Source organism: Microcaecilia unicolor, chromosome 6, assembly GCF_901765095.1.
Source record: "Microcaecilia unicolor chromosome 6, aMicUni1.1, whole genome shotgun sequence".
Classification (NCBI taxonomy): domain Eukaryota; kingdom Metazoa; phylum Chordata; class Amphibia; order Gymnophiona; family Siphonopidae; genus Microcaecilia; species Microcaecilia unicolor.
The window spans coordinates 135,626,861-135,654,504 of NC_044036.1; the positions used below are offsets into that span (position 1 = coordinate 135,626,861).

Consider the following 27,644-nt stretch of genomic DNA (forward strand, 5'->3'; position numbering starts at 1 on the left):
ATGCTATAACAGTACAGAAACACAGATTCTTCCCCAGGGAAACATTTCGCAACCTGGTAATCAATGGTACTAAGCCATGTATACTACTGCAATGGAATCTATGCAGGATGTAAAGAACAAACCTTAAAGAAACTTCAGACCGCTCAAAACACAGCAGCTAGGCTTATCTTTGGAAAAGCGCAATTTGAAAGCGCAAAACCCCTCCGCAAAAAACTACACTGGCTCCCACTGCTTTCAAAATCTGTACTCTGGTTCAGAAAATCATCTACGGTGAAGTCCGGGGATACATGACAGACCTGATCCACCTACCAACTAGAAACACATCCGAATCTACACGAACGTACCTAAATCTGCACTACCCAAGCTGCAAAGGACTCAAATACAAATCAACCTACGCATCCAGTTTTTCCTACATTAGCACACATCTGTGGAACGCATTACCAAAAGCCTTGAAAACTACGTACGATCACCTAAACTTCCGGGAAACACTAAAAACTAACCTGTTTAAAAAGGCATACCCTACCGATCCAACGTAAATGCCTGATCTCTGCAACACAACAAAACTAAAGTACGTAATGGACATAACACAACTCTTCCGTTATATGATGCCCTAATGTGGCTGTGCCACATGAACTTTATCTTACCACAACATCACTTTGTATTTGTTCACACCGGAGTCTGCAAACGCCTCTCCGGTACTATGTATGCCACATTGAGCCTACAAATAGGTGGGAAAATGTGGGATACAAATGTAACAAATAAATAGATAAACAACACTGCTCATTGCTTGTCTGTCCACACTTCCCGATCAACTTACAAACTCTCCCTCAGAGCTCGTCTCACACTTTCTTCAATTCAGAAACAGTTCTCATCTCCACCTCTGCTGGGATGTTGTTACACACATCTATCTACCACCCATTTCTGTACAGAAGTATTTCCTAAATTACTCCTTTCAATGGACAGGAAATTCCAGAACAAGGGATCATGGGATGAGGATGAAAGAAGCCTGCTTTCTGTGTGTTTAAATATCTCTATCATACCTCCCCTTCCCTGCCTTCTCTCCATGGCATGCATGACTACATTTTTAAAACAATCCTCATATTTTTTATATACACAAAAACAACAGGCCTAATATTCAGCCAGTGACAATTAGTGTTTTGTTGACTGTCACTGGTGTTAAATCTGAAAGACCCATCAAGAAGCTCAAGCGTTGCCATCAAGAAAGTGTGTACCTGAAAACGCCTTAATTAAAAGTTTTTGCAGCTTGCTGTTCATTATCAACAAAGGTTGGGAAAACTGATGCACCCGTTCTCTCTGTGCCATGCTTCTCTTTTTGCTTGTAAAGTTTCCAAATTTTGACTATTTTTTTTTTATGTTGCCCCAGAACGTTTTCTGCTTTCCTCTGTCTCTTGCTCTCTCTCATACACAATACCTAAACTTCTGAAAACACATCCAGCAAGCTTTTCTTTTCGCCCGATCTTTTGCCTGATGTCTTCCACCCCCCCCCCCCCCCCCCCATTGGTCTCATGACAGTTCTTCCGCTTGAGATCAAAGCTTTCAAGGTAATCAGAGTTCTCCTGACCCACCATGTTCCAAATCTTTACATTTTGTTTATAATGTCCTGATCTTTCTATACAGCATCAGAAGGAAAAACTACCTTTGCTGTACCCATTCCCAGCTTGACAGTGGATCCTTGTTCTCCAGAACTGCAGATACCGTATAGCACAGGGGAAACGGCACCCCAATTACCCAGTATACTCTGGAGATGAAGAAAATTGCGAAAGGAGAAAAATCAAATGGCCTCCTAGATGAGTTAAGGGTAAGACTGGTCAAGTGCTCATTTCCACGAAGTCAAAAGGTTCCACTTTTAAGATTCCTGAACTGAATGACCTTCATTCATAATTCAGGCACCCAAAGCTTCACTGTAACTTGCTGATCTGGCGCATTCCAACTACTGCATCTTATCGTGGCCACTGCAGATGTGGAAACTGACACATGAAACATTACAGCTGATCTTCAGTAACCGGGTGAGCCGATTGGAATGATTACTCAGTGTGGGCTTCAGAAAGCAGGCAGTTGTAATCGCATTTCCCCTCCCCTGGTGAGTGTACTGCACTACAGACCCACATGGGGGAAAACTGCATTTTAATAAAAAGTCATTTTCTTTGTTCCCCTAGGATTTCTTCTGAGTACGTGGTACCTGTGCCGCTACCATCCCACACGTGGCACACGGCACTGTGGCAGGAGTGAGGCTTCATAAGTACATAAGTATTGCCACACTGGGACAGACCGAAGCTCCATCAAGGCCAGCATCCTGTTTCCAACAGTGGCTAATCCAGGTCACAAATACCTGGCAAGATCCCAAAAAAGCTCAATACATTTTATGCTGCTCATCCCAGAAATAAGCAGTGGATTTTCCCCAAGTCCATTTTAATAAAGGTCTATGGACTTTTCCTTTAGGAAGCCATCCAGACCCATTTTAAACCCTGCTAAGCTAACCGCCTTTACCACATTCTCTGGCAGCAAATTCCAGAGTTTAATTACAGATTGAGTGAAGAAACATTTTCTCTGATTCGTTAAGGTTAAGGTTTGGTTTTATTTAATATACCACTTCTATCGCAAGAGAAGTTAGGCACGACCCAGTTAAAGCAGTAAGTATGGAGTCAGTAATGCTGGCTCTGACCACTGGTAAAACTTACAAAGACACTCAATACAGAAGTACTTTTAAAACAAATAGGAGGAAATACTTTTTTCAAAGAATAGTTAAGCGCTGGAACTCGATGCCAGAGAATGTGGTAACAGTGGTTAGCATATATGTGGGTTTAAAAAAAAGGTTTGGACAAGTTCTAATCTAATCCATTGCTTATATACTTACACTATCCCATTCTCGGCGCATTTTGCAGCGACTCCTAAGCATAGTAGATGAGTTTTATTTATTTGTTACATTTGTATCCCACATTTTTCCACCTTTTTGCAGGTTCAATGTGGCTTACATAATACCATGAAGGCGTTCGCCAACACCGGTAGAGAAACAAATACAATAAGGTGTTGTGGTCGAATAAGGTTCATGTGTACAGACACATTAAGGCATCATGAAGAGGAACAGAAGAGTTAGTTTATGACCATTACGAGCTTTGGTTTTGTTGTGTTGCAGGGTTCAGGCATTTATTATTCTGGCTTTAAATTGAATTTGCACAAATCTGTAGCATTGCCATTACAGGCCTCTGTGTGTATAAACTGGGTGGGCCATTCCCGTTAACTTGGGTTGATCCCGACCATCAAATACTTGGGCGTTAGCATACTGCAAAAATCTGATGCAGCTTGGCACATGCAATTTAGAGTGGAGGGATGTTCCAAAGAATGAACAGGAGTCAATGATCTTCCAAAGGGTTTATGCTCCCTAAACAATCACATAAAAGCCTGGACCATCCCTCCACCCTGTTTGCTGCTCGTTTGTTCGCTGTGGAAGGACTTTTCCACTCCCTTTGCTTTTGTTTTACATACAATTTAGACCCTCTGTTTGCGGACACTAAGAGTAGGCTGAAAGCCTGGCAAACCTATGCTCTTTCTTTGACGAGGAAGGTTGCTTTATATAATATGGTTACGCTGCCCCGTTGGCTCTGCATATGCCAGATGCTCTCTCTGGTGCTTAGTGTTTCTCAAGACTGGCAGTTGACTAAATTATTAAATGCTTATCTTTGGAATGGGAAGTGTGCTCGGCTACGCATTAGTAGGATATATCTTCCCAGAGACCGTAGGGACTGGGCCTGTTGTCTGTCCACCTGTTCTCTTTTGGCTGTGGCATGTGACATATAATGATTGAACTCGGATGGGGGGGGGGTCTCATTTTTCCTATACACCAGTAGAGATGTCTTGCTGGCTATACTTTCATTTTGTGTTGTGTGAAATGGCATGCACTGGAGGCGAGAACTACCATTGGGCTGCTGCGGCAGTACTTCCATTTTAGCGAGCGGTAAGCCCGCGTTGGGCTTACCGCCACTTTGTAAAAGGACCCCTAAGTGCTTTGAAAATGAACCCCTTAGTGAGTTGTGCGTGTAAACATCTCAATTAATGCCAATTAGTGCTGCTAATTGCTTAACAGCCAATTAACAGCACTGATTAGCTAGTTAACCAATTAAGCTATGCACATTGTTATAGAACACTCGATTTCCACGCAGAAATTGAGGCGTCATATACAGAATCCTGGGGATTATGTCTAGGGAGACGTAATTCCAAGACGACAAGTTTTAGATTGCTTTGCCAGCACAAACTTAACATTCATCTGTCTATGCAATGACCCCATTCTGAATGATACCCCAGTTTGCTGCTGTTTACCTTGGTGGCCAGGAGACGAGTCAGATAGATCTCCGAGACCATCTTGCTGCCTCGATCACCTTCCCGTTGGTCCAGGTGGTCATGGTTTTTTACCAGATGCCAGAGCTTGGTGCCGCTTTCCAGGTCTGGCGTGATCATTGGTGTCCGTGAGCGCAGACTATCTGGACTGCTGGCGGTTCGCAGCATGCTCTCTAGGGATAATACAGCATAAAGCTAATTAAACACACTCCGCTAGGAAAGATCCTGGAAGCATCATATCAACAACCAGTACTGACGTAAGAAAATGTTTACGCTTCCCCCCCCCCCCCCCCCCGTTACTAAGGGAGGAAGAAGGGGCCGTGTTTCCTATCAATAGTGTTCTGCAGACCTTCAAACGATCTTCAAGGTCAGTTATCTTATTAACCGTTTACTCCCAACTCCCAGGAGGGAGGGACAGAGTTTGCTAGTACTGAGAATCACCTCAGAGTAGAAACATGGAGATGTTTGATGCTGAACACATAATAAATGTTAAGTATCTTATATTCTTTGGTATGTTTTGAGGATTCACTAATAGGCACAGATTATTTTTGATGTCCTGTTAATGATTATAGATTATACCATGTGTTTTTCTACTTCAGTAGACCTGTGTCAGGGATTACAGAGACCCATCCACTCCCCCACCCCCACCCTCTCCGACTCTAATTCATTCACTCTGTACCCCACCCTATGCCACAAAAATAGAAACACTAAAGAAAATTACTTATTTCACACAATTATTTTAACAAATAATGCAAATCTAGGTGCCCCGGGCGGTTGCTCTACTGGAGCTGTGACATTTTAAAGCCAATTATGTTTGATATGCAATTAATTTTAGCATCACAATAAATTTCCCTTGATTTGTGTTGAATTCCTATGCTTTAATTAGATGCTAAATTGAGAAAATCGAATCGACCTCTAGAAAGTCCTTGAAAGAAACTAAACAAGAGAAAAAAAAATCCCACAACTCAACCAAATTCCTGTTTTGCAAAGGCTGGTAAAGGGCACATCTTTATCCAGCTTGAGCTGGTGAGAATGGATACAATCGATGCCTGTGGGCTTCTATGGCAAGTACTGGCCAATGTGGTTCATCAGCTATTTCAACTTCCAGATGGGAGACCATAGAGATGTGACCAATGCTGAGAATAAATGCTGGTCAGGTTTCTGGATGAGCCCCAGGCCTCTCTTGCTCCTTGAGGTACCAGTACATGCAGGGCAAACATTTCAGTTTGTAGATCTTTTACCTTTGCTATCAAATAATGGAGCAGTCTTTGTCCAGAATATTTATCTTCTTTAATTGCTGTATAACCTTTTAAAATGGCAACTAGGGCTAATAAGTTACACTTCCCTCCTTTTCTTAAACCAAGGTTAGTTTCATCCACAAAGAGACTCTTTACTTTTGCAGCAGTTCCCCCATGTGGAATGGTCTGCCTTTTGAAATTCGATCAAAACTATCCGAGGTTTCGCAAATTACTTAAATTTGGGATGTTTACTAGATATGTCTTTTAAATTTGTATTTAATGCTTTTTATCTCTAGCATTTCTGTGGACTTTTGCTTTTTTTTTTTTTTTTGATTGACGTTTGTTTTTTACCTTGTTGCAAACCATTCTGAGCCTTTGGTTTGATGCGGCATATAAGATTTGATATGTTATAAGTTTTTCAGAAGGCTTCTTATGAGCCTTGCTGGAGGAGGACCGTAATATTCAAGGGGTCGGAGCGAGTCCAGGAAAGAAGGTGAATGTTCTGACCTTGAACTGCGCAGTTGATGAGAAGGAAGGAGAAAGGTTAGTTGAGAGAACTGGGAATTGCTGGAATCAGGATATTTTTGTATTATAAAACTGGGGAAATGCTCATAGAGTGAGCTGGAACTGATTGGGGCTTGATGGGATCATTTTTTAAAGTTTCGGATTTATGTTTTTTTATTGTAAAATCCCCTGAGGTTTTCTATGATAAGGATGGTTATCAATCTGAGAGAGACAGAGATGGTGCTGGTCTAGACAAGGGTTTAGCAGACCTGTTTACTCACCATATCTGCTGAGTGACTTTGTGAAGGTTGAAGAATTGGAGATGTTATAGGCTGAATTTTGCTTGGGTACCAGTGCTACAGAGGATCCATCGGTTACCTAAAAATATAATATATTGATTAGGACATGAACACAAGACATACCTAGCTGCACAGTGTCAGAAAACATTACATTAGATCCATAATACTGTGAGGAGAGGGGCAGGGGGGCATTTTGGCCATTCACACTCTTCCTCCTCCCTCACCAGCATCGAATACACTGGAAACAATATAAACAACAAAGGCTTCTGCTTTTACGTTTTAAATTATAAACACTGACAAAACCACCCCCAGGGCAAAAAAGTGAATTAGATGTGGAAAACCACCATTTCTCCTAGTTCTTACTCACTCTCCTCTGGCTTGTGTTGGATCCTCCACTTAGTTTTTGTATCTTTTCTGTATTGACAACTCAAATTACACAAGTGTACAAATTTGATTCCAATGGTACAATAACAAACCGCTAACTGGAATGTTGCAGGCATTGCATTGGCCACCTATTGAACGGCACATAGAGTTCAAGACCTTGGCACTGGTGTTTAAGGCTTTACATGATGAAGCCCTGAAGGAACTAGTGCAAAGATTACATTCGTATTGTCCTTCTCGGTTACTTTGGTCTCAGGCCCAAGCGTTGTCGGTTGTTCCTTCATTTCAACAGGTTCGGTTAGAGGCGATTCGTTTTCATGTTTTTGCAGCGGTTGGTCCCCATTTGTGGAACGCTCTTCCTTTGTCTTTGCGGCAGGTTTCTTCTTATGTATTGTTTAGAAAGCAGTTGAAGGCTTTTTTGTTTTGAAAGGCTTTTGGTGGGTCTTATTAAGGGTTTGGGTTGTTTTTAGGGTTTTCAAAGAATATGTAAGTTATTGTTATTGCATGACATTGTTGTTGGTTTCTTTGTTTTATTGTAACCAGCTCAGATGGTTGGATGGGTGTGATATAAATGTTGTTAAATAAATAAAAATAAACTAAACATCTACATTTGAACGTTAGGGTCCCTGGTTCTCGGCCCACTGCTCTAATCAGTAGGTACTGAGAAGCACATGCAGCTATGGGAAGTGTCAGCAAATATGAACTCCTCCCCCCCACCACCTGGCTGCCCATCTGTCACTGTTAGACCAGTAGAATCACACTGCAGACGTAAAATGACGGACTTAACAGCGGTTACCTGGCAAGAGAAGGCTAATCGATGCCTTGCTGCTTACATCTACTCAGTTTCCAGGTTAAAAGCCACATTCACTTAGGGCCAAATTCTATAAATGACATCTTAAAAATTGGAGCCGAAAAACCACACGGTTAGCGTGATTCTATAAACTACACCTAAAGTTAGGTGTAGGTTAAAGAATATGCCTAGGTGCCATGCTTCCAACTAAAATGTAAGCACACCAATTCAGGCTAGCTAAATCCAGGCCTAAATAGCTGCGCTTAAGTTAGGCGCAGATCGGGTGTATTCTATAATATTGCACATAGTTTTTTGAAACTCCCACAACCTGCCCATTCCATATCTAAGGGCACGCCCCCTTTTCAACGGTGGGCATCAGAATTTACGGGCACCGCACTGTAGAAGATGCCTAGAAAGTTATGTGTGTAAATTCTAATTAAAGCCAATTAGTGAAGCTAATTTAAGTACCAATTATCAGCGCTGATTGGCTTGTTAATGAATTAAGTTGTGCATGCAATTTGGCCATGTGGTCAAATTAGCATGCACAACTTAAGGCGCCATATATAGAATTTGGGGGTTAGAAGATAAATTTATAAGGGGGGGGGGGCCTCATTTAAGAAAGCAAGTAGATGCCTACTTAAGTGCTACTTGACAAAGACAGCCATGCATCTATGTGTCTTCATAAAACATGAGTGTAAGCAGCAGAAATCATGCCTTCCTTACAGGTGCAGACATTTACACCTGTCGAGGAGAATAAGAACATAAGCGTTTGCCATACTGGGACAGACCGAAGCTCCATCAAACCCTGTACCCTGTTTCCAACAGTGGCTATCCCAGGTCACAAGTACCTGGCAGAAACCCAAAAGCAACATTCCATGTAGACCTGCAAAGAATAGCAAGATTCTGGAATCCTAAAGAGTAGCAACATTCCATGTAGAACCCCAAAGAGTAGCAACATTCCATGTAGAACCCCTAAGAGCAGCAAGATTCCATTCAGAATCCCAAGTACATAAGTATTGCCACACTGGGACAGACCAAAGGTCCATCAAGCCCAGTACCCTATTTCCAACAGTGGCCATCCCAGGTCACAAGTACCTGGAAAGATCCCAAAACAGTAGAATATATTTTATGCTGCTTTGTACAGCACTGCGTAACCCTAGTAGCGCTTTAGAAATGTCAAATAGTAGTAGTAGTAGTTATCCTAGAAATAAGCACTGGATTTTCCCCATATGTCCTAATTTAGGTGCATAGCTCCACCCAGTACATGTCTACTAGCAAAGTACACACAATTATCTACCCAGGCCACTAACGCATGACAGTGACTTTATAAAATTAGCCACTTACCCCCAGACTGTACATACAGTGCTCAAAATTGCATGCACAAATTTGGGTGCGTGCCCAATTTAATTAATGAGCCAATCAGTGTCAATAATTCGGCGCTAACAATTACTGGTGTTAATTGGCAATAATGTTGATTCAGGAACGCATATTCCTAAGTGTTATTTTATCAAGATGCGCAAGTAAATCTCACAGCACACGACTGAAAAGTGGACATAGCCACGGGAGGATCAGGTGCGTGCAGTAATACAGAATTCGAGGGATCTGTGCTTAATCTTGATGTGGGGATCTATACCAGGTTTCAGTCAGTGTAAATCCTCATGTCAAAAGTTGGGCGCAGATCCCAGTGCTATGCGCTACTTTTTAGACGGCAGCCAACTTGGAGCGCCATTTACAGAACAGTGCTCACCACTCATTTTTTTTCGATGCTCAAATTGTGGCGTCATTTATAGTATCTGGCCCTCAGTGCGTGGCAGAAATGTATTAGAAATCAGGATGAAACAAACTTTAACTGTCCAATATGTTTAAGGGAGGGAGAATCATATAAACAGCATCAACTCTGATCCCAACATCTAATTATACCTCATACGATCACTATACAACTTTGTATTTGTTATCCACCGACTGGGCAAATGTCTTTGACGGTACTATGTAAGCCACATTGAGCCTGCAAATAGGTGGGAAAATGTGGGGTACAAATGCAACAAATAAATAAATAATTTAGGATTGTAAGAGTAGTGACTCTCTTCACACAAAGATACAACCTGGTGATTCACTAACTGTTATTGGTCCACTTTTTTATTCATATATAATTATTTTTAATGTAATTTTAATTTTTCATAGAAAACTTAATAAAATGTACTGGGAAAGTATTTAACAAAACTTGCGGGTTACAATAAAACAAACAAATCAAACAATCAATAACAAACATACAGCAATAACATAAAACACCCCCACAATAAAACCAAAAGCCCAACCCTCCCTACTTAGCTTTTCTCTCAGAATTGAATAGACCATTTATAGGACCCTCACCAACATGGCCCATGTTTTGGCGTGCTGCATCAGGATTAGGTCCTAGCGATTGCCTCAGCTGAGGTCCGATTCTTAGAACATTATAATCATAAATTAGATGCTGGGCTCAGAGTTGATGCTTAGAATTCAGCATGAGCATTTCAGGCCCAGGAGCTGTGGACAGTGCCTTCTTACTACCCTCTCTCCTAAAAATCTCGTCCAAATTTCAGCTACCCATTGCACTCTTTTCACCTGAAGAAGGAAACCCATCAGACCAGGGCTGTGAGAGTCAGGAGGGGGAATTCTATAACTGTCTAGAGTGCTAATTCCATCATGGCATTTGGGTACACAAATTCTGATACAGAATACTGGTGTAATTGGCATCTCCGTGCCTACATTTCAGTGCACCCACTGGCACCACGTCAATAGCAGGCATAAATGCACGTGCCTTACTGTGGAACTTTCACATGTACGGAATGAGTGTAAAAGGGAGCCCCGCCCACATGCACAACCTTGCATGTACTCAATAAGCAAGCCATATGCATCAGTTATGTGAACGAGTATAAAGTCGCACATGTGCGTGCTGGTGTTCTAGCATTTTTTTTTAACTTTAAATGTTTTTATTTATTTGCATACACAGCAAACATATATTCAAACACTGAATATAACCAAAAGCACAACTCGCTCATAACAGCCCACGCAGGGGCCTTCATCCACTCGTCCCTCCCTAACCCCTCCCCCCCAACACCCCTCCCCCAACAAAACTGCTAGCAATATTACATCTTAAACATAGTCTTAAATAGTCTGGACCCGTGTCTTACATTTGGGCACTAAAGCATTGAGGGGCCCTTTTACTAAGCTGAGTAGGTGCCTATGCAAGTGTGGCCCGGCGGTAATTTCATTTTTTACGCACGTCCAGTATGCGTGCTGGAAAATATATTCTATTTTCCGGCGCGCAGCACTAACCGGACAGTAATCAGCATTGTACGCGTGCTGACAATTACCGCCCGGTTAACGCATGAGACCCTACTGCTAAGTGAATGGGTGGCGGTAAGGTCTCAGGCACAAAATGGACACACGCCAATTTTCATTTTGCCTTACGTCCATTTGCGGACAAAAAAAATGGCCTTTTTTGCAGGTGCGCTGAAAAATGGACCTGCGTGCGTCCAATACACGTGTCTACACCAGCACAGGCCACTTTTCGGTGCACCTTAATAAAAGGACCCCTGAATGAGTGGGTCGCTCTGCACTGTCATATTAATTTATTGTTGCAAAACATCCAGGCTCTGTACCTGATAATGAGTCAACGTATTAAGCCGCTTCCAGTCATTGTCTATCTTGGTGGTCACATCTTCATCTTGTAATATGATCCGTGCTATCCTGCCCTGACGCCACTCTGGAAAGGAAAGAAAAGGAGAGGACAGAGGAGAAGATCGGCACTGTTACTAAAGGTCACCAAGTTGAGATGCCCAAAATAAAACAAAACCAAAAATACAGAAGAGGAGAGAACCAGATCCCCCGAGGCCAGATTCCCGCAAACCACAGGCAGCCCTCGGAGGCTGGAGAGTCAAACATCTGAACTTTATTATTACGAACAGCAGCCACTTTAAGCATCTCAGTCCCATCGCTGTTACCACCCAGGACCCATCAGTGGTGTTTCAAAGAGCAAAGTCAGACCTATCCATTTTCAGAGAAGGACTGTGATGGCGTTAGAACCACTAAAATGAAACAAGGCTGAGAAAATAACAGCAATTCACCTTTAACTATTACACAGCAAAAACCTCAGTGTCTAGATTTAGCTTTCCTTTTTTGCATTTCTACATTAAATTGCAGAGAACGTGGGAAGGGCAGGTCAGGGGAATGAACCAAGTGCTCTGCACTGACTTACATTAGGTGGAGGGTAATTTTACAAACCTATATCATGTGTAAAACATTTTAAAGGCCTCTTGTGCGCAGTTGCAGAACAGGCAGGCTGAGAGGAGGAGTTTAGGTGAACCGTGGGTAAAGTCAAATTTTATGCGCATCTTTTAAAAAATACGAATATGCACAAATACTTATGCCTTAACATTAACGTCTGCTCCCGAGCAGGAGGAAATGTCTGCACCTTCAACGAAGGTCTGAATTCTGTAAAAAAAACTTAGTGTCAATACTTTAAAAAGACACAGAGGTGCTTACGTGCAGGGGCGTAGCTACATGGGGCCACGGGAGCCTGGGCCCCCATAGATTTGCCCTGGACCCCCCTGCCAACGACCCTCTCGACCCCCCCTCCCGCCGCCAACCCACCGTCGCCTACCGTTGCTGGCGGGGGACCCCAACCCCCACCAGCCAAGATCCTCTTCTTCCCAATCCCGCGCAAGGATTCGTTCTAGTCTGACGTCCTGCACGTTGTATGTGCAGGACATCAGACTAGAACGAAGCCTTGCGCGGGATTGGGAAGAAGAGGACCTCGGCTGGTGGGGGTTGGGGTCCCCCGCCAGCAAAGGTAGGCGGGGGCGGGTTGGCGGCGGGAGGAGGGTCGAGAGGGTTGTCGGCGGGTCAAATTTGGTGGCGGGGGGGTTCGACAATGGCGGGGAGGGGCTAAAATGTGCCCCCTCACCTCGGGCTCTGGACCCCCCTCCCGCCTAAGTCTGGCTACGCCCCTGCTTACGTGTGTCTATAAAACAGACGAAACACGGGTGAAGTCCTACCCAATTAACCAAGGCCCCTTTGGGGATCTTGCCACGTACTTGTGTGTCCTGGATTGGCTACTGTTGGAAACAGGATGCTGGGCTGGATGAACCTTTGGTCTGACCCAATATGGCAATTCTCATGTTGTTATAAAAAAGACCTTTACACACATAAAGGACCACACTCAGTATATGGTGCCCAAATTTGTGTGTTGGAAAAAATCGGCGCCCTGTGCTATTCAATAAAGGGCACAATGGGCTGAGCAACCTGTACAGAAACCATGTAGCGTAGATGTGCATGCCAAATTTGGGCGCCAGGATTTACACCTGATTTCAGCAGGCGTAAATCCTGGCACATCCCCAGTATTCTATAACATTGCGCAAATTATCCAGAACACTCCTAACCTGCCCATGCCTCGCCAATTACCACGCCCCCTTTTGGCAGCAAATCCAAATTGGTGTCAATTAACATCAATCATTGATTGTTAGCGCCCAATTTTTGGCATTAATTGGCTCATTATCCAATTTAGCTGCCTGCACCTCTCAGGATCAGACCCAAATTTGGGCATGCAAATTTGATCGCCCTTTACAGAATCCAGGGGAAAACGCTGTTCCACATATGTAAAGGTACATTTAAGCAAATACATGTAAGTGACTTTAGAGCAGATATATTCAGGGGGAGGATTCTGGGTAAAGCACGGGCAGAGTTGCGATTTCTACATATATGTGCGTACCACATGTACTATCTTTTAGGCCTATTAATGTCCACAGCTTCAACGTATTCTCAGACGTCTGCACAATTTGCGACAGTATTTTATAAATTAAGTGCATCCTCCCCTCCAAGCCCAGGTGTCCTGTTAGTGAATTGCCTTCCACCTGCTTAATGAGAGGCCTAAATGTAAGTGCTTTAGTTTTTGGCAGATAATTTCAGTGAACTTAGGGCCTTACTGAAGAAAGGTACCTAATTTAGGTGATTAAGGGGAGAAATTATCAACTTGGGTTACTTTAGCACAGGGTCTCAATCCATAAAGTGGGACCCTGGGACCCTGCACTATAATACCCCAACTTATGCTACAATAACCTGACTTTTAACAGTAGCTTACGTTAATAACTTCCACCCTAATTGTAGTTGCTTGCCATTATTTTAAAAAATGGCCTGCAGGTTTATTTTTTTCTGACAGTTGTCACAGAATTAAAAAAGGGAGACAGGTCTTCTCAGTACATCCAGTTTGTCATAGAGAGCCTAGAGCAGGCTTGTCCAAGTTCACTCCTTGAGGGCTACAGACAAGCTAGGTTTTCAGGATATCCTTGATGAATATGCTTAAGAAAGATTTGCATGCCCACTACATCCATTGTATGCAGATTTCTCTCATGCATATTCATTAGGGATATCCTGAAAACCTTGTCTGATACCCCCCCCCCCCCCCAAAAAAAAAAAAAAAAAAAAACTCAAACAAACCCAAAATCTTAGATTGTGAGCCCACTAGGGACAGAGAAAGTACCTGCATATAATGAGTACAGTGCTACATACATTTAGTCGTGCTATAGAAATAAATAGTAACATAGTAGATGACGGCAGAAAAAGACCTGCACGGTCCATCCAGTCTGCCCAACAAGATAGTAGTAGTAGTAGAGAAGTTTCATCGGTGATGAACTGCAGGAAACAAGGAGTCTTCAACTTGCTAGTGCCATGCAGTGCTTGTTGGAAGGGTCGGTAGTACATAAAAACCCTGACACTGAGCAAGGGGAAATCGTATATTGTTAGATAATGGCCTGAAGAAGGTGACAGGCCTGGATGAAAGTTGGTGATCTGCAACAACTTTATTAATATGAAACCTGACAAGGCCCATGTTTTGGCAACAATGCCTGCATCGGGGGTCTGTATCTACAGATCCATTACATGGACAAAGCAGCACACAGAGGTTACAAAGCATTTAAACCAACGGGTAATGCACTTGTTCCACTGGTTCCCTCCAAAGGCCCCTGTACAGACCTTGAAGGACTATGAGGGAAGATGAAGTTTGCACAGGGGCCTTTGAAGAGAACTCACAAGCGCCCTTCACGCAGAGTAGGCAACACCAAAAATCTCCTCTGAGAGGAACGTACACTGTCAAAGAAGTCTAGCAGCCTGATAAGATGGTTCACCCTATGCAAAGCTCAAGAAACATATGGAACTGAACCCTGAACAATACCAGCAACCAGTGTAATTGCCTCGGTAATGGGGTTATGTGCCCCCACCTAGTACCACTGAGGAGAAGCCTGGCTGCTGCTGTATGTTGAACCTCAAGCTAACCTGTGGGCATCCAACAAAGAGTTACCACAGTCCAACCTACTCCTTATCAGAACAGACACCAAAATACACAAGTTCTCCCTCTCTAAAACGCCCTGAGCTTACAGATCAATTGGAACTGGTTAAAAAACATGTCCAACTAATAATGTCAATATGCACTGACACATCCAGCCATACATCAAGGTAGTACACCCAAGGATACCAACAAATCCTGCCTCTCAAGTCGCTGGCCCTTACTGCACAGCACATAGAACGATGGATTCCCCACCCTTGAAATCATGCTCAGCATGCATGCTTGTCCATATTCAAGAACAGCATATTATCTCGAAACCATAGTGCCATCATATTCAAACAGCTGTTCACACAGCCCGTACAAGCCTCCTGCTCTTCACTAAAGTACACAAACAGCTGGATCTCATCAGTATACAAATAAAAATCGATGTCGCACTGACTGAGCTTCCAGGCTATGAGTGCCAAATACAAGTTAAATAGAATCAGGCCACAGGCCTTACTTCATCTATGGCCATTTCACTTCATTTTTAAATACACTGACCACCCTCCTTCTTAAAAATAAACTAAAGCACTTCACAGCAAAGTATATAAATATATATCATAAAGCACAACAATAGAAACAAAACATGGAAAAAGAGAAAAATGAAGGCAGATAAAGACCAAACGGCCTATCCAGTTTGCCCATCTATGCCATCTACTCTCCCTATTACTCCCTTAGAAATCCTATGGACTTGTCCTAAGGTCTCTTGAATTCAGTACAGTCTTTGCCTTCACCTCCTCCACCGGAAGTACGTTCCATGAATTCATCACTTTCTGTGAAGGAGTATTTCCTAAGGTTACTCCTTAGTCTGTCCCCTTTCACATTCACCCTATGCCTCCTCATTCCACAGCTTCCTTTCAATTGAAAGAGACTAAACTCCTGTGCATTTATGGGATAAAAGTATTTAGATGTCTCTATCATATCTCCCCTTTCTTACAAAGTATACATATTGACAGTGGTGTACTGGTAAATGTTTAACAACAGGTTCTCTCCCTCGTCCCCCTCCGCGCCCCCTCCCCCCAAATTGCAGAGCTGGCTATAGCCAGGGAGAGAGCCTGAGGGGGGGGGGGGGGGGGGTGGCAATGCATTACTCCAGGAAAAAAATATTAAATGATCCCAGGTTCCAATCTAATTCATGTTTAATGTGCAATAAAATGCCATAAATAAGTAAATAAATAAATATAAACTTTTAATGTTGAGCACCTGATTCTCAAAGTGAACATATTCCAACACTATAATGAAAATAAAATGATTTTTTCTACTTTTGTTGTCTGGTGGCTGTTTTTCTGATCATGCTGGCCCAGTATCCGATTCTGCTGCTATCTGTCCTCTTAACTCTGTTTCCAGGGCTTCCTTTCCATTTATTTCTGGTCCTCAGCTTCTGCCTATTTTCTTCATCCATGTGCAGTTTTTCTCCTCTCTTCCTTTTCCCTCATCTCAACTCCTTCCTCACTCTTCCCTCCCCTCCATCCATGTCCAGCATTTCTTCTCTCTCCCCTCTTCTCCCGTGCCCTCCTTCCATCCATGTCCAGCGACCCTTCTCTCCCCCTGCTCTGCATGCACCCATACCCAGTGACCCTCCTCCCCTGCCCTCCATCTACCCATGTCCAGCAGTGACCCTCCTCTCCCCTGCCCTCCATCCACCCATGCCCAGCAGTGACCCTCCTCTCCCCTGCCCTGCATGCACCCATGTCCAGCAGTGACCCTCCTCTCCCCTGCCACCCCTCCCGAGTTGTTCACCGGCGACTTCTCCTCCCTCCCTCCGGATCCGTCCCTCACCGACCTGACTCTCCTAATTCTTTGGGGCAGGCAGTCTTGCCTGCCCGCTACCAGTGCCGCTGACTCTCCCCTGCCGGTTCGCACTTCAAAATGGCCGCCGAGACTTCAGCAGAAGTCTCGCGAGGCTGCCTCTGGAAGTCTCGGTGGCCATTTTTAAAGCGCGAACCGGCAGGGGAGAGTCAGCACTGGTAGCGGGCAGGCAAGACTGCCCCGAAGAATTAGAAGAGTCAGGTGAGGTCGGTGACGTGAGGGACCGGATCAGGCGGGCGATCGGGCGGGAGAGCCGGCTTGCACTAGGGAACAACCAGCTTGCAAGTCGGTACAAAATTTAACAATCGGCTCTTGCGAGCCGTTGCGAGCCGGCTCCAGCACACCACTGCATATTGAGATCTTTAAGTCTGTCCCCATAATGCTTTAAGATGAAGACCACTGATAATTTAGTGGCCACCCTCTGGATTGACTCCATCCTGTTTATATCTTTTTGAAGGTGTGGTCTCTAGAACTGTACACAATATTCTAAATGAGTCTTATATAGGGGCACCATCATCTTTTTTAATTTCTCTCCCTATACTCCCAAGCAGCCAGCCTCTTTTCCGCTTGGGGATAGACCCAATACTCCAACCCTGCCCAGCCCCATCTAAGTCCCCAAATCTACTTGGTCTTTGCTCTTCAGGTCTATTACAAAAATGTGAAGATGTTGTGAAAAATACTCAAAACTCTTAAGACAAAATCAGCAGCCAAACTGTATTCATTTTCTGCCCAGAGGTTACTAATTAGAATATAGCAAAGAGACTGACCAACTAAAGTATTGCAAACATCTGACAGGCTCATTCCTCAAAAAACTGGTCAGTCTAGACGGTGCCACCAGCCTGTTTGTATTTTTTTGCTGCTACAGACTCGTGCCCCCCCTCAATATATTACCACATTCAAATATGCATGAACATGATGGCGATTGGTTGAGTCTTGTGTCCTCCCCCTCCTGCAGTCTGTGTGTTTTAATGGTGGCTCACAGCAGAGGCATAGCTAGGTGAGGCCACGGGGGCATGGGCCCCCACAGATATAGCCCTGGCCCCCTCTACTTTCGCCCCTCTGCCACTTTTGACCCTCCTCCTGCCGCCGCCGCCAGGTACCTTTGCTGGTGGGGGTCCCCAACCCCTGCCGGCCGAGGTCTTCTTCAGCGCCGCATTCGCTGATCTGTTTCTGTGAGTCAGGACTCACAGAAACAGATCAGCGAACACGCCGGAGACCGGCGCTGAAGAAGACCTCGGCCAGCAGGGGTTGGCGACCCCCATCAGCAAAGGTAACTAGTGGCAGTGACGACAGGGGAGGGTCGGTGGCGGGAGGCGGGTCAAAAGTGACGGGGGAGGGTCAGCGGCTAAAATGTGTCCCCCCACCTCGGGCTCTGGACCCCCCTCCTGCTGAGGTCTGGCTACGCCCCTGGCTCACAGACAACTTGCACCTGACTACCGATAGTATATTAGGGATACGGGCAGGAAATGTGCCCTGATGAAGCTGCTGGGGCTATTCTGCTTAGAAATGACTGAAGGTTTCTCACTTACCGAGATCCATGTCTCCTGCTTTTGGTCTTTGGGAATAGGGAACTCCTTTGTACACGGCATCCAATAGCTTTTCCTTCACCTGCGTGATGGTGTCACAGTTCAGCACCTTCACAGGGATTTCAGGGGCATTTTCGTTCTCAGGGTTCACACAGTTCAGAGTCTGTGAACATCACAAATGAAGAGATTTTACTAGATGGCTATATAACCAAGCAAAACACCAGCTACTTAACTGCTTTCACATTACAGTGGCAACAGCCCTTTCTGCTGACCTCACAGCTTCCTGACCACCGATCTTATATCCAGATTAAATCTGAACATGGAAAAACCAGCCTTTACTGTGGAAAGGTAAACTGTGGGACTGATACTGAAAATGTAGCCCCATGCAGACGTAAGGCGTCAGAAACAGATGATCACACAACGAAGGCGCCGAAGTCGACCGGCGCTGAAGAAGACTTTTCGGCTGGCGGGGATTGAGGACCCCCACACCAGCAAACAATGTACCTGATGCGGGGCAGGGGGCGGGCGGCGGCGGGGGGGTCCAAAGTGGCGGGGGGGGGGGTGGCGGCTAAACAGTGCCCCCCACCTCAGGCTCTGCCCCCCCCCCCTTTCTGCCACGGTCTGGCTACGCCCCTGTAGCCTCCAGTTAAATGACTGTCTCCAATGGCTGAGTTACATTTATTTATTTATTTATTTAGATTTTGCTCACACCTTTTTTTAGTAGTAGCTCAAGGTGAGTTACATTCAGGTACTCTGGATATTTCTCTGTCCCAAGAGGGTTCACAATCTAAGTTTGTACCTGAGGCAATGGAGGGTTAAGTGACTTGCCCAAGATCACAAGGAGCAGTAGTGGAATTTGAACCAGACACCTCTGGATTGCAAGCCCAGTGCTTTAACCACTAGGCCACTCCTCCACTATAGTAGGAAGAAGGGGTAAAAATGGTGGTGGGTTGTGTGTTTGGGGGGGGGGGGGGGTAGAGGATCTTTGAGATAAAAAGGTGCCCACCTTACACTACAGTGAATAATTTTGTAAAAGCATTTTCTACATGCAGGTCTAATATGGAGGAACAACCTAATGGTTAGAGTAGTGGGCTGAGAACCAGGGGCTCTTTATTTATTTATTTAAAATTTGATATCCCACTCCATCTACAATTCCGGGTGGTTGATTTATTTATTGCATTTGTATCCCACATTTTCCCACATTTTGGTAGGTTCAATGTGGCTTACATGGAACAACGGGAGCGGTTACAGAGTATCAAGCGAGGTGAGTAGTTTGAGAGTCTGTGGAGCTTCCTCGCGGAGAGTATTGAGCTTGGTTAGGAACACAGGAGATTCTATGGAGATTACCTGACAACAGTTAAGAAAGTTATAGGAAAGGAGTCAAAAAAGAACAGTACATAGTTGACAACTAAAGTAAATGAAAACAATACATACTGACAAAAAACATATAAAGTGGCAAACATGATACCATCCAGAGTCAGCATCAGACTTTCCAAGCCATTACAAATATTAAGTGTACAGTGGTGGAAATAAGTATTTGATCCCTTGCTGATTTTGTAAGTTTGCCCACTGACAAAGACATGAGCAGCCCATAATTGAAGGGTAGGTTATTGGTAACAGTGAGAGATAGCACATCACAAATTAAATCCGGAAAATCACATTGTGGAAAGTATATGAATTTATTTGCATTCTGCAGAGGGAAATAAGTATTTAATCCCTCTGGCAAACAAGACCTAATACTTGGTGGCAAAACCCTTGTTGGCAAGCACAGCGGTCAGACGTCTTCTGTAGTTGATGATGAGGTTTGCACACATGTCAGGAGGAATTTTGGTCCACTCCTCTTTGCAGATCATCTCTAAATCATTAAGAGTTCTGGGCTGTCGCTTGGCAACTCGCAGCTTCAGCTCCCTCCATAAGTTTTCAATGGGATTAAGGTCTGGTGACTGGCTAGGCCACTCCATGACCCTAATGTGCTTCTTCCTGAGCCACTCCTTTGTTGCCTTGGCTGTATGTTTTGGGTCATTGTCGTGCTGGAAGACCCAGCCACGACCCATTTTTAAGGCCCTGGCGGAGGGAAGGAGGTTGTCACTCAGAATTGTACGGTACATGGCCCCATCCATTCTCCCATTGATGCGGTGAAGTAGTCCTGTGCCCTTAGCAGAGAAACACCCCCAAAACATAACATTTCCACCTCCATGCTTGACAGTGGGGACGGTGTTCTTTGGGTCATAGGCAGCATTTCTCTTCCTCCAAACACGGCGAGTTGAGTTCATGCCAAAGAGCTCAATTTTTGTCTCATCTGACCACAGCACCTTCTCCCAATCACTCTCGGCATCATCCAGGTGTTCACTGGCAAACTTCAGACGGGCCGTCACATGTGCCTTCCGGAGCAGGGGGACCTTGCGGGCACTGCAGGATTGCAATCCGTTATGTCGTAATGTGTTACCAATGGTTTTCGTGGTGACAGTGGTCCCAGCTGCCTTGAGATCATTGACAAGTTCCCCCCTTGTAGTTGTAGGCTGATTTCTAACCTTCCTCATGATCAAGGATACCCCACGAGGTGAGATTTTGCGTGGAGCCCCAGATCTTTGTCGATTGACAGTCATTTTGTACTTCTTCCATTTTCTTACTACGGCACCAACAGTTGTCTCCTTCTCGCCCAGCGTCTTACTGATGGTTTTGTAGCCCATTCCAGCCTTGTGCAGGTGTATGATCTTGTCCCTGACATCCTTAGACAGCTCCTTGCTCTTGGCCATTTTGTAGAGGTTAGAGTCTGACTGATTCACTGAGTCTGTGGGACAGGTGTCTTTCATACAGGTGACCATTGCCGACAGCTGTCTGTCATGCAGGTAACGAGTTGATTTGGAGCATCTACCTGGTCTGTAGGGGCCAGATCTCTTACTGGTTGGTGGGGGATCAAATACTTATTTCCCTCTGCAGAATGCAAATAAATTCATATACTTTCCACAATGTGATTTTCCGGATTTAATTTGTGATGTGCTATCTCTCACTGTTACCAATAACCTACCCTTCAATTATGGGCTGCTCATGTCTTTGTCAGTGGGCAAACTTACAAAATCAGCAAGGGATCAAATACTTATTTCCACCACTGTATATTCAGCATTGGAAATAAATAAATAAGCCTGACACAACATTAAGAAAACAGGAGCACATGAACAAAAGCCTTGTTAAATAAATGGGCCTTAAGATGCATTCTGAAGTTCCCTGTCTCTGGGGTAGATGCACTAAGGTCCTCGGAAGAGCCCTTCCCTTACCGATTCCATAGCGAATCGGTAGGGAACAGCCATGCATCAAGGAAATGGAATGCAAATGAGCTGCTCGTTGTAGCTCACTTGCATTCTCTATTTCCTCGGAAGCCAGTCGGCCGGTCGAGCATGCGCAGAGCAGCCAAGCATTATGCTGTCTGCTCTGTGCATTCCAAATACGTCCAAAAAGGACGTCCCTGATGACGTCCGCCTTTTTCGCTTTGCCTGTGGCTGTCCCTGCACCTCCCTGTGCTGCCCGGGAAAGGAAGACGCCGCGCCGCTCACCCCATCCATGGCCTGCTGCAGGAAGGCTCCGATGCAGCTTGGGTTCCTCCCTTCCGTGATCCTAGCAGGAGAGCACAGTTGAGGACGTCCATCGTCCACGTCTTCGACACCCGCTGATCTTCCGCACCAGGTCTCGCTCAGCTAAACGCGCTGTGATTGGCTGAGACCTCCAGGTCTCTCTCAGCTAAATGGGATCATGCAGTGAAGGATGTCCAAAAATGACGTCTTTTTTGGAATGGGGCCCTATTAGTGAAGGACGTCCAAAAAGGACGTCTTTTTGGAGTGGGTTTTTATTATTATAATAATAAGTGAAGGATGTCCAAAAAGAACATCTTTTTAAAGGGGTTTTTTTTTTTTGAGTGAAGGACATCCAAAAAGGATGTCCCTGACAACATTTTTTTTCTTCCGATTCTTTCCTTTGCCCCAACGAGAGGTGTAGACCTCCCGTTAGGTTTTCCATCATAAGGGGATTGGAAAACGGTAGTGCATCTCATTATAATAGACTTTGGATCATTTGCATTCCGTTTTTGTTAGCTGCTACCGTGACAGGACAATGCCCTTTTGTGCATGTCCTGGTTTACTACTTTATTTTATTTTATTTATTGCATTTGTATCCCACATTTTCCCACCTCTTTGCAGGCTCAATGTGGCTTACAATACATCATGGAGAGTGGTACCAGTTTAAGACCCACGTTACTGGCTTGTTAAGTTTAGTGCATCTAGCCCTCAGTAGTTAATTGTAGGCACATCGGTAAAACATTCCAAAGGACAGGTCCTGCAACCCAAAAGAGGGAACAGCAGAACTCATCAAGCCTACATCCAAGAAACATCTATCATGACAAATGGATGGTAAAGTCATAAGGTAGTAGCAATATACAAAGGAGCATCATTATTAGTGAATCAAAGCCAAAATCTTAAATTGCACTCACCAAAACATCGGGAGGCAATGCAATGACTCCAGAACAGATAATATATGTTTGAAGATTAACCCTCCTTTGCCTCAAATACAAACTTAGGGGCCCTTTTACAAAGTATTGGTAAGTCCAATCTCGCGGTAGTTCCGGCTTGAGCGTGCGCCATTTCTGGTGTGCTGGAAAATATTTTTTAATAGAACAGTGCTAACCTGGCAGTAAACAGACATCGCCGCTCGCTGCCCGGTTACTACTGAGTTACCGCGAGATCCCTTACTGGTAAGTGCTCACCCTGCATGGCCATGCCAGGGCCGCCGAGAGATTGGGCTGGGCCCGCCCCAGTCCTGCTGCTGCCGCCCCCTCCGTCTGCCACCGGGCCGGGCCCCCTGCATTGAAATCACAGCGCCTCACCGCCGTGTGAAAGTGCAGCAGACAGTGGCAGATCGCCTCCCTTCGGGCCTTCCCTCCCTGTGTCCCGCCCTCGCGGAAGTTACGTCAGAAGATGGTGGGACACAGGGAGGGAAGGAGGCCCGAAGGGAGGTGATCTGCCGCTGCCTGCTGCACTTTCACACGGCGGTGAGGCGCTGTGATTTCAATACAGGGGGCCGCGCACGGTCGACGATGGAGCCGCGGGCGGGTGGGTGGGTGGGACTGTGGCGCCGCGGGGCCCGGGGAATTTTGTCCCCCTCTGCCCCCCTGGCCCAAGCAGTAAAAGCACTCTTACCGCATGGCCAATTAATTTTAGGGACTCACCTTGAGCTACTACTGAAAAAGGTGTGCGCAAAATCCAAATTAATAAATAAATTACTGGTGCTAATTGGCACCAATTTAAGTCTAAGCACATATCTGTGTAGTCACATATCTGTGTAGTCAGTATTCTATAAAGATATGCATGTAAACTAAAAAGGGGTGTGTAGCCATGGGAGGGGCATTCTTAGGTGTTACAGAATACTGCAGATCTGCACATAATTTAGGTGTAAGGATTTACACCAGGTTTCAGTTGGTATAAATCCTTGTGCCCCAAATTTGGGCACCATTTATACAATTTAGTCCTAAGTGACTTAATGCAATTTTATTAAAGGGGCCCCTTAGTAGGAATGAGATGCCTGTTGGGGCTGGTACTGAAGTGACTGACTATCTACCTCCCCAAAGGTCAGATTATAGAAATGGGCCTCCAGACCCTTTGTAAACTTCTTAGATACACAGGCAGGCTTTTCGGAGGCCTAGCTTGGGTGCAGGTGGGGTGGAGTTGCATATTTTCTAAAATACATAACCACACACACACATTTAGACCAGTCTCAGAGCAACTGTAAATGTGTGTGGTTTTGGTTCTGGAAGTCTATTTTCTAAAGACAGACAAGCACCTACGTTGCCTTCATAACACGGGCTTCAGTTAGGTATTTTGGGGGGATTTCTCACATATGTGTCCTGTTATAAAACCAGGCTCTCTACATTATCATCTCTGTGGCTATTTGAGATGGAGGAATGATGAGAAGGACTGTTAAACCTAGCCTGTCCACTCAAATTTGGCTTTCTTTGTTACTGGTGTAGAGGTGATATTAGCATTCAGTCCTTCAACACTACACAAATAGTTCTGTGGATTTATTTTAAAAAGGTTTAAGAAGTAAGGATGAACCAAATCAGACTCTGTTTCTTTTCCCCCCTCTCAGTAGATCACAAGATGTTCTTCGTCCTGTTCACTTTATTCTTATCGGTATCCAGTATGTGGGTCTGTCACACTCTCTCTTAAATGTAGGCCTTGACTGGGCCATACGTAAGTACCTTCCCAAACAGATCTAATTTATGGAAGGGTCACCGTTTGATGCATGAAGGCATTACTGATTGCCAAATCTCTGCATCTCATAATTTTTCAACAACGGTGTTATAACAGGCCATTATGTGTATTGTCATTTGGAGGGGCATAATCGAAAGGGGCGTCCAAGTTTTCCTGAGGACGTCCTCATAGGACATCCCGGCGAAGGGGCGGGGAAACCCGTATTATCGAAACAAGATGGGCATCCATCTTTCATTTCGATAATACGGTCGGGGACGCCCAAATCGTGAAATTTAGGTCGACCTTAGAGATGGTCATCCTTAGAGATGACCCCAATTTTCGGCGATAATGGAAACCGAGGACACAAACGACCAAGTGCAAGCCCTTTGGTCGTGGGAGGAGCCAGCATTCGTAGTGCACTGGTTCCCCTGACATGCCAAGACACGAACCCGGCACCCTAGGGGGTACTGCAGTGGACTTCACAAATTGTTCCCAGGTGCATAGCTCCCTTACCTTGAGTGCTGAGCCCCCCAACCCCCCCAACCCACTACCCACAACTGTACACTACTACCATAGCCCTAAGGGGTGAAGGGGAGCACCTACAAGTGGGTACAGTGGGTTTTGAAGGGCTCACATTTACCACCACAAGTGTAACAGGTAGGGGGGGCATGGGCCTGGGTCCGCCTGCCTGAAGTGCACTGCACCCACTAAAACTGCTCTAGGGACCTGCATACTGCTGTGAGGGAGCTGGGTATGACATTTGAGGCTGGCAAAAAATATTTTTAAAGTTTTTTTTAGGGTGGGAGGGGGTTAGTGACCACTGGGGGAGTAAGGGAAGGTCATCCTCAATTCCCTCCGGTGGTCATCTGGTCAGTTCGGGCACCTTTTTGAGGCTTGGTCGTAAGAAAAAATGGATCAAGTAAAGTCGCCCAAGAGCTCGTCAGGGACGCCCTTCTTTTTTCCATTATCGGTCGAGGACGCCCATGTGTTAGGCACGCCCCAGTCCCATCTTCGCTATACTTCCGACATGCCCCTGTGAACTTTGGTCGTCCCCGTGAAGGAAAGCAGTTGAGGATGCCCAAAATCGGCTTTCGATTATGCCGAAGATGGGCGACCCTGGGAGAAGGACGCCCATCTCCCGATTTGTGTCGAAAGATAGGAGCCCTTCTCTTTCAAAAATAAGCCTGTTGGTGAACTCCATAATAAAAGATTTATCCCCTGTAGCATAAGGACCCACTCCAAAAATTACAAGTCTTTAGATACATTGTCTGGCAAGATGCAAGTGTAGGCCTGGTTGGAAGGATTTCTTGTGAGGTTTTTTTTAACCCTGTGGGCAGATGTTTTTGGTTTTTTTTTATAAAAGTGAATCCAGTTTATGGAAGAGATCTCACAGTGGTTACAGTAGCGAGCTACAAATTCTCCGAGCTTCTGAGATTGAAAATCAAAACACTATCCCACTGATATTGTGTGACTCAGACCACTTTATTTCCCTCTGCTACAAGAACATTTTTCCCCGCTTCCTGTCTTCCTTAGGAAGCTCAAACTCATTGGCTGAACATTCCATCCCAGAACTGGCTGAATGCAGGAATGCCTAACACAAGTACATTTCTAAGACAAAACACAAATACAGGTAGATATTATTAGTTATGCGGTCATTACCAAGCAGTACTGGAGGTGCCCATTTAACGATGGGAGGAAAGGGGTTTGCAACAGTGACTAAAAGCACCAGATAGAAGATACCACTCACTGCTACAATGCACAATGGGGTAATGTTAATAAGGATTTTATGCATGCAAAACATGTTTTACATACAGAATAAAATATGTGCACTCAATATGGGAGCCCTTCCTGAAGCATTGCTCTTATTAAGACGGGGGGGAGGAGGGGGTGGTTTCAGTGGGGGGGGGGGGGGGGGGGGGGGGGGGGGGGGGGGGGTTAGTTGGTTGGTTATTGGGTGGGGGGGGGGGGTTGAGGGTATTTGATTAAAAAACACCAAAAAATTGAGGTTATAGTTTGTAACCATAGCTGCATTGAGACTGTTTTTGTATGTTCTTACAGTGTGGCAGAGTCTATGCTCTAGAGTACACTGGCTGTGTTTATCTTGAATGGCATTTTGTATTTACTCTTATGCTCAATAAAGACTTCAAAAAATTAAAAAAAATATTATGTGCACTGAAATTACTCCCTTTTCAGGCACAAGTAAGCTTATGTGTGTGAATTTGCACAACGCTGGGGCTGGCTCTAGGTCCCTACTTTTTGAAGACATATAAGCACCCATGATGTCTTAGAAATAGGCATCTTTGTGCACTTTTCTCACAGGTGCCCCTTTTATATGGATGCTGCTCCAACAAGATTGCAAAGGAAGGGGAATGAATCAAGATAAAATCAATGTAAGTTAAAAAAAAAATAATAATAAAAAAAAAACCAATCACCATCTGGCCAGTTAATGCAGGGGCGTAGCTAGGTGGGGCCTCGGGGGCATGGGCCTCCCATAGATTTATTCCTGGACCCTTCCACTTTTGACCCCCCCCCCCCACAAGGTACCTTTGCTGGCGGAGGTCCCAAACCCCCACCAGTCTTAGTCTTCTTCAGCGCCGGTCTCTGGTGCATTCACTCAGTTCGCTGATCTGTGCTGTGAGTCCTGATGTCCTGCAAGAATACTAAGACTGGCAAGGGTTGGGGACCTCCGCCAGGAAAGGTATCTTGCGGAGACGGCAGCGAGGGTCGAAAGTGGCGGGGGAGGAGGCGGGCTAAAATGTGCCCCCCCACCTTGGCCTCTGGACCCGCCGAGGTCTGGTTACGCCTTGAGTTTAATGTGTCCCCTTGTATCTAGCTGATCAAGGAGCCCTAGCACCGGACAAGCACTCTTGTGGCTGCTGCCCAACAAGGAAACAGTTCACAAAATGGATTGAAGAAACCACTCACAAATCCTGTTTCTCAACTAGCTTCCATGACAAAGACTTGCAGTCAGTCATCCCTTTTCTCTCTGTCTCTTTTATTTGTTTATTTTTTGCTTTAATTCTACGTGGGATCAAAAGGTGCTGCGACAGAACTTACTTGAGGCAAGCGGCAACACGCTTCATCGCTCAGCGCAATTTCATCGGGATAAGGTTTCTTCAATCCATTATATGAGCAGGACAGATTAGTTTTG

At 45.0% G+C, this 27,644-nt stretch overlaps 1 protein-coding gene across 2 annotated transcripts in view; it reads right to left on the reverse strand.

Annotated features, from left to right (window-relative positions):
- Positions 1–27,644, reverse strand: part of PLXNA1 (plexin A1) — a 551,734-nt gene that overhangs the window by 25,782 nt on the left and 498,308 nt on the right. The window contains exons 25-29 of one of the 2 annotated variants that reach the window (XM_030205991.1): positions 27,551–27,607; positions 18,261–18,420; positions 11,207–11,310; positions 6,377–6,473; positions 4,336–4,526 (exon numbers count right to left, since the gene is read on the reverse strand). In XM_030205991.1, coding sequence (XP_030061851.1) covers positions 4,336–4,526; positions 6,377–6,473; positions 11,207–11,310; positions 18,261–18,420; positions 27,551–27,607 — 609 coding nt within the window. The remainder of the gene's footprint in view (positions 1–4,335; positions 4,527–6,376; positions 6,474–11,206; positions 11,311–18,260; positions 18,421–27,550; positions 27,608–27,644) is intronic. The other variant, XM_030205992.1, reaches the window with a different exon arrangement.